Genomic DNA, 13,703 nt, shown 5'->3' with positions numbered 1-13,703 from the left:
TAACAACAACAACCATCCCTCAGGACACTTTGTAATGTTCCAGATTGTTAACTGTAATACATATAATGCCTAATCATACATTCCTTTCAGACAGTCGTTTCCTTCATCTGTTCCAGTGCAATATGAATTACTGATCAACTCTTTTCCTATTCTCCCTGCTCCCTTGTCAATTCTATTTTATAAGTGGTCTTATGTAATTTGTCCTTTTGTGACTGAGGTAATTCTCTCAGAATAATGTCTTCCAGGCTCATTCATATTGTGTAGTGTTTTACAAGCTCACTGTTTTTCAATGCTGCATAATATTTCATTTTGGGGAATGAATCGGTTTTTCTATTTATTCGTTTGTTGCACTTGTGTTGCTTCTATTTCTTTGCTATTGTAAATAATGCTGTAATAAACATCAGTGTGCACACATCTGTTTGCATCATGGTTCTGATTTCTTTAGGGTATATTCCCAGTAGTGAGTTAGCTGGGTCAAATGATTTCTACAATACCATAAAATCTATTTTTTAAAGAGTATCTCTCCAACACATCTTTAAGAAGAAAAATGTTGGAAGATGATAACTGGAAAGTCAAAAATAATTTCTCTGCCTCAACAGGCTTCTTTAACCATTAGACCTTAAAAGGAGAAAAACTGTTTTCTTAAATAAGAGCTCTTAGTTCTCTAAGAAAGTGGATTTGAAATGTTTCTCAAGCTTTATACCATCTTGGAAATGCGGGTACAGCACTTCAAAAAAAATCTTCCAACTTCACTGATAATGAAAAGATACAACATCTATGATAATGACAAAAATGTTTTTAAAATTAACACTCAATGATAACAAAACATAGTAATATGCATGTACCATATACTGCTGCTGGGTGGAAATCTTGCAAAAGCAATCTGCGCCAAAGGCCTTAAAAATGTTCATGCCACTTTCTCAAATGCTTTTCTTCCAAAAAAACCCACAAAATCCAGGAAAAACAAGTATTTATTTACAAGAGTGCGTTTAACAATTAAAAGAGTTTAACAACACTAAATAAATAAATAAAAGGGGAAGAGAAAGGCAAGCAGCACAAATGCCCTTAGGAACATTGTTAAACACTTTCAAGTATGTAATGTACTACAATGATTAGAATTACTTTTGCAAACCATGTAATGTTAGGGAAAATACTCTTATTATATAATAACTTTTGTGTTTGTTTGGATTTAAAAAAAAAAAAAAACAAACACCACAATGTACATACAAGGAATTCTGGTGTACAATAGGTGAAGCACTAGTCTGTTAACTCTAAGGCCAGAAGTTCAAAACCCTAGCTACTGTGGGAGAAAGATGAAGTGGTCTGCTCACATAGAGGTTTTACAACTCTATGGGTCTTCCTTATAGAGCAGCTCTGCTCTGCCCTACAGGGTTGCAGTGAATCAACTCAAAAAAAGTGGGCTTGGGGTGACATAAGGGTTTTTGTTAAAGGCTCAGATGCTAACTGAAAAGCCCTGTTATCTGAACCCACCAGCAATTTTGCTCAGGAAAAAGATGTAACAGTCGGCTTCTGTAATGATGACAGCCAAAGAATGGCTAAACAGACTGTGGTCTGCTCACATAATGGAGTGTTACGTATCACTAAAAATTGACATTCATTAATGAAATACCACACGACATGGGTAAAATCAGAACAAATTATGCTAAGTGATCTAAGAAGGTCACAAAAGGACAATTATGGTCTAAGACCACTAATATTAAAAACCAAGAAATGGTTTAAACAGAAACACAATCTTGGAGGCTTACCATAAATGAGAATAAAAAAAAAAACTTTAAAAAAAACAACAATCATCAATTAGGGCCTATGGGACAGTTATATTCTGTCCTTCTGTCCTTAAAAAAAAAAAAAATCCATAAAACTCATTGCCAAGATTTGGAACTGACCTTTCAGGGGTTTCTCAGAGGCTAAAAATTGCAGGGAAAGAGACTGCTCACCTTTCTCTCTAGGAGCCACTGGTGGATTCTAACCACTACAGAGGTGCCACCAAAGGTTTAGCTGTGCAATTAGAGACAAGGCCACCAGAGTTTCCTCCATCCTACACTACTGCTGTTAGGTGCTGTGGAGTAGAATACTATGAACAATCCTGTCTTATCCTGTGCAATCTTCATCTCTCACACACTTGAGCCCACTGCTGCAGTAACCATGTCAATACATGAAGGTCTCCCTCTCTTTTGCTGAGAACTATTATTACTATGTTACTGTGTTGTTAAGTACCATTGAGTCGCAGGTGACTCATAGCAACCCTATGAATGAAAGTCCTGGACACTTCCTGTATAACTTTAGTCCTTTCTCCAGGTTCATATGGTTTCCAGAGGCAAGCTCTTGTGGAAGTGGATGCCACTCCCGCTTCCCAGCTTGTTTTAAACAGGGAGCACCAAACACTGTCCACCATGCGTAACTATTCTTGCATTTGACTCATCAGTGTCACAGTGTTCAGCTTCACAGCAACCATGAGTTACCTCTGTACAGCAAGTGGACATACCAGAGTTAAAAGACCTTAAAGAATGTTTCACCAAAAAACAATTAAAGGCAGGCCTGAGGGCCGCGGAGTAGAGTCACCCAACTTTGGCTTGGGAGCATGGCTTTCTGTCCTCTAGGCCAACTGCTCTCTTTCTATGCTGCTGGTGGTGGTGGTATTGTTAAGTGCCATCAAGTCACAGGCGACTCATAGCAACCCTATGAACGAAAGTCCTGGCCCCTCCTGTATAAATTTCATCCTTTCTCCAGGTTCATAGGGTTTCCAGAGGCAAGCTATTGTGGAAATGGATGCCACTCCTGTTTCCAAATTATTACTATAGAGAGCATAAAATTGGAATTGACTGGGTACCATGTTTTAGTAAAATAAATACAAGAGGATAACATGACATTTTATTTTTATGTAAGTACAGAAAATTCAAAAGGAAAACTAAATTATTACAATTTATGTTCTCTGCTTGGTTGCTTTTGTTTTGACTTGAGTTAACTAATTTAGAAGTGAGATCTGGATAAACTTAATATAATTACTTTCATTTTAGCTTATCCAAGCTTTTCAACTTTGTGTGTGCACACTGGTGAATATATCAGATACAAAAAAGAAAACGATAATGTCTTCAAGCTCAAAAGAAAAGAAAATTACCTCTATGTGTAGATGATATGCTCTCACATATAAAAGAATCCCAAAGAAGGGAACGCTGGTGGCCTAGTGACTACAAATTGTGTTGCAATCCCAAAGGTACAGGGTTCAAATCCACCAGATGCTCCTCTAGAGAAGGAGGCGCAATCTCCTCCTGTGCCAGTCAGATCTGATTTGATGGTACACAACAATTAAAAAAAAAAAGAATCCAAAAGAAAGCACTAGAGGTAATAACTTAATTCAGCAAAATGGCAGCGTACAAGGCCACACACAAAAACCAGGGCTTCCACACACCAGCAAGGATCAATCTGAAATGGAAGATAAAGAAGTTTAAAACACCAAGAAAAAAAATTTAACCAAGGAGGTAAAAGACTTATACATTATAAACAGGACAACATTGCTTGAAGAAATTAAAGATCTCAATAAATAGACATTCTATATGCTGAGACTGGGTCAATACTACACAAAGCAATCTAGATGTTAAATTTAAGCTTCATCAAAATTCCAACAATCATCCTGGGAGAAAAGGAAAACTCAAGTCTCAATATCAGAGTTTGAAGAAGTGCTCTAACAGCCAAAGCAATCTTTAAAAAGAATAGGATTCCTATGCTCTTATTTCAAAATACACTGTAATGTTACTGTTATCAAAGTCTGTCTGCTACTGTTATAAAGACAGACATATAAAGGAACAGAATTGAGAGTCCAGAAATAAACTCGTTTCTCTTATGAGCAACTGATTTTGACAAGAGTACTAAGGCCATCCATACAATGGAGACAGAATAGATTCTTCAATAAGTAGTACTGGGACAACTAGATTTCCACATGCAGAAGGAAGATGTACCCTTAACTCATAGCATATTACAAAAACTAGCTCAAAAGTAAAACCATAATAACTTTAAAAAACAAAGCATAAGGACATAGTTTTCAACAATGGAACCTTAGATATGGCATGAAAGCAAAATAAATTGGACTTCATCAAAATTAAAAACTTCTGAGAGAACCAAGATGGTGGTGGTGGAAGAAACAGCTGGAGGAGCAGCAAGGTGCCTAGAAATGAGCCACTATAGCCCCCCACAGTCCTCCGTTTATCAATAACTGAACAATTAAACAGTTGATTACTGATCTTCAATATGGATCGAGGCTCAACATCAAGAGAACAGATTCCCAAAAAAGAATGGGTGAGTCCCACAGCTTCCAGCCCCCTACTGCCAAACCCACGCTGCCACCTCAGCTCCATGGGGTCTCCGTGGCCGGACCCCAGGAATCCCCTCACATGGGATGAATGGCAGGCATTAGGCCCCACAGCTGGTACAACGGAGCCTCCACACTGCTGCAGAATAAACATATTCTAGAATAAATTCTTGGAACCAAGATGGTAGCAGCAAGAGACACACTGTGAGGAGCAGGAGGCCCTGCACACCGCATTCAAATAGGCCACGCAACCTATATACACCCAAACAACTAAGCAGTTGACTGCTGGCCATCAAAATGGACTGGGGCTCAACATCATGAGGATAAAGATTCTCGAAAGAACATGGGTGAGTTTTACTTCCATCTGCTACCTGCCGCTGAGCCCATGCTGCTGCAGGGGCCGTCATGGCCAGAGTCCACAGGTCCCCTAGACTAGACTGGGCAGCAGACCCCGCAGCCAGTGTGACAGAGCCCCCACACGGCTGGCAGCTGTGGATGTCAACAGCTGTGGGCCCCCAGAGCAGGAGGGAACCACGAATGGTGGTGGGGCGGGGGCAGCACCATAGAGCCGCAGGAGGTGAAGGACTTGACAGGGGAAAGCATCTTGCTGTCAGTGAGGATTTCCTTAGATAGGTAAGAGAAGAAAATCATCAACACAATGGATTGATTACAATGTCTTTAGCAATGTGTGTCTTGGATTGTGGGGATGGTGTAAGACAGAATTGCTGTGAGCCATAGAGAGATCTCTGTGGGCCTAGTGGATAGAGACTTATGCTGCCCTCAGGCCTGGTTTTGATTGTTTTTGATCACTATTCTAATATATCACTGCTCTGCCAGTTGGCTATACAGAGGTAACTCATGGTTGCTGTGAGGCTAAACACTATGTCCCGGCAGTAACAAAGGTGATAATGGTTACCCATAGTGTACAGTGTTTGATGGAGCTCTAAGATTAAAATAAGCTTGGAAGCAGGAGGGCATCCACTTCCGAAATAGCTTGCCTCCAGAAACTCCATGAACTTAGAGAGCCGATTAAAGTTACACAAGTGTTCAGGTCTTTCACTGATAGGGTTGCTATAAACAACAACAGATCCAGGATGGTGGATCTCCTCAATACACCTTAACTTTTGATTTCTTGACTACTGCTGCCAAGAACTGTTTAGACCTAGGGAGAGTCTGTTCACCACTCTCAAAGCCCTTTCTCCATTTGTAAAGGAGGAGGATAATGCCTACTTTGAAATGTAGTCTGACCACTTGGTAGAGGGGACAGGGGCAATGGTGGCAGTACTGGAACCAGAAGTGCTGTTCCTGGCACAGAGTTCAGACCTGGGGTGGGTGGGAGTGTCTCTGGTGGGGGGTGTGCTGGCCCTCTGGGGTGTGTCACCCTGCCCCTGGGGAGAGATGTCCAGCCCTCGGAGTGTGCTATCTGGCCCCCAGGTATACCAAGAATTTTATCTAAGCCACTTTCCTCCACCTCCTCCCCCAGTACACCTGTAACACCTCTAAAGCCCTTCTCTTTGTAACTCACAAGTTTGTTCTCTGTAGGTTTGCTCCCTTTTCTACAGGTAACCTTAACACTGAGTTTTGCTCCAGACCTGAACCCTGAATCCAGTTCCAGAGACAAAAGGGAAATATAACTGCCAGCTAAGGAAGCAAAGGAGGATGGACCCTCAGGGTTCAGCCAGCCGTCCCCACTAGACCCACCTTGGAAAACACTTTGCAGTCCAGAGGACAGTAAATGTCAGGAAAATATCTTCTAACTAAACAAGAAGGCATGCAGCTTCAAACCAGGAACACCAGTGAAGTGTTAGAGTGGGCTCCCCTTCCCCCTTCACATCAATGCCCCTGTTCAGCATGAAAAAGCCAGAGAGTCTGTGCCCCACTCCCAAATGAGAAATCCACAAGTGAATAAGACAATTTATTTGTTTTTTTAAAAAAAAATCAATCACCACTGGACTATGCTTACCATTACCCTGTCTTTTCTGATCCCCACTGGATCTTTCTCATTTCCTTCTCCCACTCCCCCCACCAACCAAATTGTGCAGCCCCGTGATTTCATACCTGCCCATCCTCACTCTTCTGCTCCCAACCCTCACCCCGTGTATCCCCATACATGTTTTTCACAAGTAAAAAAAAAAATTGAAAACTCCTGCGCATCAAAAGATTTAAACAATTTCAGAAGATTTCCCCTCCAACAGGAAGCTCCTTGACACTGGGGACAGCCAGGGCACGTGGCCTTCCCTTTGAGCCTGTATCTTATATTTGGATTTCTAGCCTCCTAAATTACTTATTTCCCCTCCCTAGAGGATTTATGTGAAGGCTTTGATGTTTTCTGGACATCCCTGTAAAAGAAAATGTAGCTCAAGTTTGCTCTCCATATTGCTTTTCAGTTATCAATCAATCCTCTTTTGTGAGGACTTAACATTTCAGAAGTGTGTGAAGCACCCCATGCCTATGTGGAGACTTTATCAAGCTATAATGAAATAGTGACTGATGGAGTGACCATGAAATTTGTTATTATTGTGTCTAACAGTGTAATTGATACAAAGGCAGAAAAATTCTGTTTTGCATTTTCCTTGATACCTAAAAACTATAAGCAGTTCCAAGAATTTCAGATTTAAGTAGGTTGCTGATTATACTCTCATCTGAGCCTGCAAACAATATTAAAAGCAGTACCATAGTTGTAGACAACAAACACAATGGCATGATGGAAAGTAACTATAGCTGGAAAAGAAAGAAGTATGCCCTTGATATTTAATTACAGAGGGAAAAGATCAGTGAAGTGACAACCTACAGGATGAAAATATTTTAGAATATTGTATCTGATTAAAAAAATTTGACAGGCAAAATAAAGAACCATAACTCACAAAAAGACAAATCAAATGGGGAAAGGATTTGAAAAGCCTTTTTAACAATGATAAATAAGCATATGAAAATGTTTAACCTCATTAGTTATTGTTGTTATTGCATATCATCAAGTCGGAAACGACCCAAAGCTGACGCTGACCCTCCAGTAGGTTTTCAGAGGCAGCTAACTCCACAGCACATTGTTCATCATTCTTCAGAGCAGCTGGTAGATTTGAACCATACGCCTTTGGGATTGTAGCGCAGCTTCTTAACACCAGGCAGAGCTCCTCCCTCCCTTTAATTAGAGATTAAAACAAAAAACCCACTGCACATTCTGATTCACAGCTCTCCACTGGTTTTGTAAAACTACATTCTTTTTCCCCCCCTCCAGATCCTACGCTCTAAGTTCTAAGGGAGACTGCCTATACTTTTTCCTCCTTGAAGCATCTGAAGGATTCCAATCACTGACAACATAAATACCTATGTAACTGGGGCTCTTTTATTATTCATTTGTGAAAAATAAACCACAACGAAGATAATTCTTGATCCAGGATACTCTATACTCCAGGATGACTACTAGGAAAAAAACTGTTAAACGTTGCCACAAATGATGGTAATATATCGGTAAAAAAAAAATGTGTTTCTAAGCATGGTCATCAATTTAATAGTGTGCAGCAATGTGTTAACAAGTACATTAGCAAGGGTGGAGAGAAAAGTGCTCTCATCTATTACTGGCAGGATCGTAAACAGGTACAGCCATGATGGAAATCAGTAAATTAACCACAGAACACAATGTGACCCATCAGTTCACTCCTTGGTAAATACCCAAATGAAATTAAAAGATGCAATTACTTGTAGACCAATGTTCATTGCAGAAATATTCCTTAATAGTCAGAAGTGGCCTTCAGCAGACAAACGGACAAATAAAATGTGGTGTTATACATGTAAACAATAGGATATATTATTCAGCCAGAAAAAGAAATGTTCTTATACATTCTATGACATGGGCGAACTTTTAAAACATTATGCTGAGTGAAATAAGTCACACATAAGGGTAAATATTATTATGAGCATATGTATAGGAATTATTTAAAATAAAGCAAAGTTCATTAGTGGTTACCAAGGGCAGACGAGAAGGGACGTTAGATTTCAATGCCTAAGGGGTACTAAGATTCTGATAACAGCCTAGAAAATATTAGAAACAACGGACAGCAGTGATGCTTGCATATTATGGTAAATAAAAGGACAATGAATTGTACATGTGATAAAATGATTGGAATAGTAAATATTTATACTATATATGTTTTTATGTGCTGCTGTTCTTGTTGCTACATGTCATCAAATGGACTGACAGCTGACCCTCCAGCTGGTTTTCAAAGGTGTAATTCCTAATCAAAGAGACTGTCCATCCTTCTCCCACAGAGCAGTGGTGGACTCAAACCATGTGCCTTTGGGTTTTCAGCACAATTCCTTACCAGACCTCTGGTGGCCTACTGGCAATGAGCTGCAAGGCACACAATTCAAGGCCACCATCTGCTCCGCAGGAGAAGAATAGGCAATCTCCTCCTGTGTGATTAACTGCCTCTGAAAATCCACCTTAGGGTCAGCCATGGGTCGGTTCCCATGTTACACAACAACAAGGTCACCAGAGCTCCCTATAGAAAGTTACCATAATAAAAGAAAAAGGTAAATGTGAATAGATAAAAGTGGTCGGGTAAGTTTGTTTAAAATTCCCCTTCCACAGAACAGAGTCAAGTATGTAATTCATATTAATATACTCAAACTTCTTATCAGCTGCCAATTCTGGCTGATGGTGAGCCCACATGGACAGTGAAGAATTACTCCACAGAGCTTCAATGCCGTGACTGGCTCAGCAGCAGATCACTAGGCCCATTTTCCAAAGTGGTTTCAAAATACCAACTGTCTACACAGCCTAGGTACTCCCTAAAAAAACTGAGTCATGCAAGGGGGAGGGGAGGAGAAAAGGTATGATTAAAGAGGAGAAAATAAGTAGAAAAGTATTTTTTGATACCTGAATCTGGCTTGAGCCTATTGTTTGGGCATGGTTTTTCACAACACCAAAAGCAAAAGTAATAGAAGAAAAAGTTGACTGATAAATTACTAAAAAATGTTATGCTACAAATAGTATCAATAAAAAAGGTGATTCACCCTGCCCCATTTTGAGCCAGTCTCACTGACTCTGACACATCTACCCCCATTACCCCAGTTACTGTCTCAATCCTTCTCATCTGGGGTCTTTCTCTCCTGTGCTGTCCCTCAACCCTTCCAAGCATGATATTCTTCTCCAACTGGTTCCTACTGGCCACTTGTCCAAAGTATGTGAAGCAGAGCTTCAAAATCCTCCTTTCCTCTAAAGGGGGGGGTGGGGAAATCTTTCCCTCTAAGGAGAAAACGGGTTTCACTCTCTCCAAGGCAGATCTGTTTGTTCTCTTGGTGATCTATGGTATGTTCAATACTTTTCTCCAGCACCACAACTCAAAGACATCAATTCTTCTTCTACCATCCTTAGTCATTGTCCAGCTTTTCTGATGCAAAGCAAGTAACTGTGAAGATCAAGGCCTGGGTCAAGCACATCTTAGTCTCTAGACTGACATCACTGCTCTTTAGCACTCTGGACATTGTGGTTGTTGTTATGTGCCTTCGAGTCGCTTGCAACTCGTTGTTGTTGTTGTTGTTATGTGCCATCGAGTCGCTTACAACTCACAGCAATCCTATGTGCAACAGCTCTGAATTCTATTCTATCACAAGCCAACTTTATTCTCTCTGACACATTACCCTAGTCACTAAGTCAATCTATCTCATCCAGGGACTTCCTCTCTTGTGCTGTCCCTCCACCCTCCCAAGCATGATGTCCCTCTCCAACATGTCCAAAGTATGTCAGACGCAGCTTCAGAATCCTTGACTCCAAGGAGCAGCCTGGTTTCACCCTCTCCAGGACAAACCTGTTTGTTCTCCTAGTTGTCCATGGTATATTCAACACTCTTCTAGTCCCCAAATATGTAAAAAACTCTTACAACTCAATAAGGCGGCAAATAACCCAATTATAAAATGGGAAAATTATTGTTATCTTCCAAGATAAATAATGGTAAATGAAAAGATGCTCAACATTATCAGTTACTTGCTTTAAGTGGCCTGAAAACTGTGAACAATGGCTCTGGGCCCTGCCATATCCTATGGCATCCTGACCATCTCTGACATATTCAAGCGACCATTACAGCCACTTTGTCAATCCATCTTATTAATGGTCTTCCCCTCCTTCACTGACCCTCCATCTTTCCAAGCATGTTGTTTTTCTCCAAGGAATGGCCCCTTCTAACAACATACCCAAAGTATGTTAGACGAAGCTTCACTAATCTTGCCTACACAGACTGTTGTTTTGGTCCATTATCTGGGAACCAACTGGTAGCTAATACTCCCCCACCCCCACTCCCACTCCCAGCAGGTTTTCAGAGGCAATAAATCACAGAAGGAGATTGCTCATCTTTCTCTTTTGGAGTAGTTAGTGGATTTGAACTGCATGCCTTTCGGCTGACAGCACAACTCCTTACCACTTAGCCACCAGAGCTCCCTTCACACAGACTAGAATGACGATGATCAAAAAGACAGACAAGAGGTGTACTAGTGTAGGATTCGTTTTGCTTGTATGTATGAAACTGGTGCCATCACTGTGAAATGTTTAAATAGTTTAAAATGTTAAGCCTGAGTTATCACATCAATTCAGCTCTTTGGTATGCACCCAAGAGAAATTTAAAAGTCTACATGCAAATGTTAATAGCAGCATTATTCATAGTAGCCAACAAGTGGAAAGCAACCAGTTATCAAGTGATTAAAAGTTATATAAAATATATTACATCCATGCAATGGAACATCTGGCCAAATGAAATTAAGTACTTATATATGCTACAATATGGACGAACCCTCAAAACATGAATAGTGAAGGAAGCCAGTCACCAAAGTGCACTTACTGTATTACTTGACATATATGCCTATTGTTATTGTTAGGTACCATCTAGTCAATTTTGTATTCATACTGACCCTACAGGACAGCCTAGGACAGAGAACTGCCCCATAGGGCTTACTAGCCTCACATGCTTTGGGCACGATGCTAGGAGGGGCTATTCCTTGGAGGAGGACATGCTGCTAGGAAAGGTAGAGGGTCAGCAAAAGAGAAGAAGATCCTTAACTAGGTGGACTGACACAGTGACCACTGGAATGGGGCTCTTAGAAGTGTGAAAATGACACAGGGTGGAAGAGGTTTCAGATCTTTGGTTCACAGGGTCACTGTGAGTCATACTTGACTTGATGGCACTTAACAACAACAATCTTTATGGAAGTAGATCAGATCACCAGATTTTTACTACCTCAGTGCTGCTGGGTGGGTTCAAATTGCAGATGCTGGGTTAGAAGTTTGTGCTTAAGCATTATGCCACCAAGGCTCCTCAAATGCTTAGGACAGACAGATTTAAAGAGAGTAAACTAGAATCTGGTCAGGACTAGAGAGGGAGAGGGACATCGACTGCTGTTCTAAAGGGTTTCTTCAAGAAGGATCAAAATGGTACACGATTACACTGTGTTTATAGTTTCACAGCCCAATAAATATACTAAAAAAATAAGTAGGTGAATCTTATGGTATAGAAATTATGTATTAATTACATCTCAATAAAGTTTTGTTTTTACAACTGCTTGGGACTGACCACAGCAACTTAAAACTCAATTTATCTACGACATTCTCTTAAAGTAATCTCAGCCAAATTTCTGCTCCTCCTTCCATTAAAATCGGAATAAGAGGTTCACAGCAAAGTGAACTGAGGGAGGGATGGGGAGAGGGAGGAAATTATACAACAGTGAATGATTTTTAAAAAAAAAGTGAACTGGGGAGTAGGGAGGAAAATGTGCAAGAACGAATGAATTAAAATCCAACTTTTATGTAAATTTTTTTAAAGTCATAATGAAAGTAAATCAATAAATCGGAACTATTACAGTGAGATTTTGCTCCAAGTATTTGTTACCCTGGAGTTGAGCTCCTGAAACCTGATACATCTGCCATCATTCCAGCCTTTACTAGAAGTCAGACTCAGAACTTGGAATTACTGGTCTGTTTCACAGGCTCTCCCTACCTTGTTTCATTTCCCAAGCCAGACTTTCTAAACTTAAAAGCCAGAGACCATACCTTCCATTCTTTCTAAATCCCCCAATGGAATGTAAAAATTCCACAAAACAGTTCACGTTGGCCAACCCCATGCAGCCAAATGTAAAACGAAAACTATGGTTCCCGCGTTAAAAGACTGGTGTGGGAGAACAGGAACAAAGCTAAACGATAGCATCTAAAAGGAATTCAAGAAAAACAAGACTCAAGGTTATGCAAAAGTCAAGGGCAGCACTTAAAACAACTTAAAACTTAGTACTCCGAGTGCTTTTGAGTAGGAACTAAAAGGGCTGTAAAAAGAAAAATATCAACTGGGGATGGAAGGTACTGATGACCTAGGCAAACCGTATCGTTTTTCTAAAGAAGCCTTCTGCAAAAATAATACTCAAGTGATCAGGCCTGTGGCGTCTATATTAATACAAGATATGCTATAACAACACTCACTGCGAAGTTCCTTTTTCACAAAATAAAAAAAAAAACGAGCACCACGCAAGATATACTAATCAGCAACGTTTGCCAAGTTCTCAGTACGTGCCTTTAACCATCTTTACAGCCATCTTCTAGTTGGACTCACAACACTGTTTAAAAGGTTTTCGACAACATCTCCACTGAACTGAGAGCCCGGGTAGGGTGCGTTTCCCAGGGCGCCCAGACGGCGCAAAGCAGGAAACCTCCACCTCGCCCCTCTCCACGCCGCCCGGACGCACGCAGCGGGCCTCAGTCTTCCTTCCTGCTGCCTCGTCAGGGCTTTCCAGGGCAGGACGAGAAAAAGCCTCGAGGCCAGGCGCGCAAGCCTCACCTGCACACGCCGCGGATGCAGGGCTCTAGCCAGATGCGGTAGGCAGTCTCGATGTGCTCCTGCGACACCTCCTCGGGCCGCACTGTCTCCGCCCAGCGCCAGGCCGCTTTCTCCAACTGCAGCCGTGGAGCCATGGCCTTGGCCTGCGGAATGCCTCCAGAGCCAGGCCTCAGCCGCTGTCTTCACCTTCGCCGCTGCTCAAGTGGGCTCCACAACCTGCCACTGTTGAGCACCCAGTGCTTCCTCAGCCCGCGGGCCAGTCAATCACCTGTGCGCGCCACTACCGCCGCGCCCGCCCGCGCCCAGCCCTCACGACCGGCCGCAAAGCGCCGCCGCCGACATCCGACAGCCCCTGCGCCAGGCGACGATAGAGCCTTACTAAAGTCAACGTATGCGCATGCGCACTTCCAGCAGCCTCTGCAACTCACACGCTACAACCCCGAAGGGCAAGGAAGTGGAAATCGTAGTCTGCATAACACTTGCGGGGTTCTTAATGGCACTGCTAAGGAAATAGCATGTCTTGCGTATCCTCGAGGGAGAAAGCCGCCCTGATCTTGCCCTTTGCGACT

General features: G+C 41.7%; 1 protein-coding gene across 2 annotated transcripts in view; it reads right to left on the bottom strand.

Annotated features, from left to right (window-relative positions):
- The window catches only part of USP48 (ubiquitin specific peptidase 48), a 145,283-nt gene extending 131,782 nt beyond the window's left edge, over positions 1-13,501 (bottom strand). The window contains exon 1 of one of the 2 annotated variants that reach the window (XM_006883556.1): positions 13,135-13,501. In XM_006883556.1, coding sequence (XP_006883618.1) covers positions 13,135-13,268 — 134 coding nt within the window. In that variant the 5' untranslated portion in view covers positions 13,269-13,501. The remainder of the gene's footprint in view (positions 1-13,134) is intronic. The other variant, XM_006883557.1, reaches the window with a different exon arrangement.
- Between the last annotated feature and the right edge of the window lie 202 nt (positions 13,502-13,703).

Source organism: Elephantulus edwardii, unplaced genomic scaffold, assembly GCF_000299155.1.
Source record: "Elephantulus edwardii isolate Elephantulus edwardi_28Jun2011 unplaced genomic scaffold, EleEdw1.0 scaffold00028, whole genome shotgun sequence".
Classification (NCBI taxonomy): domain Eukaryota; kingdom Metazoa; phylum Chordata; class Mammalia; order Macroscelidea; family Macroscelididae; genus Elephantulus; species Elephantulus edwardii.
The sequence above is the reverse complement of the archived record's forward strand: the minus strand, read 5'-3'. Positions and strand labels throughout refer to the sequence as shown.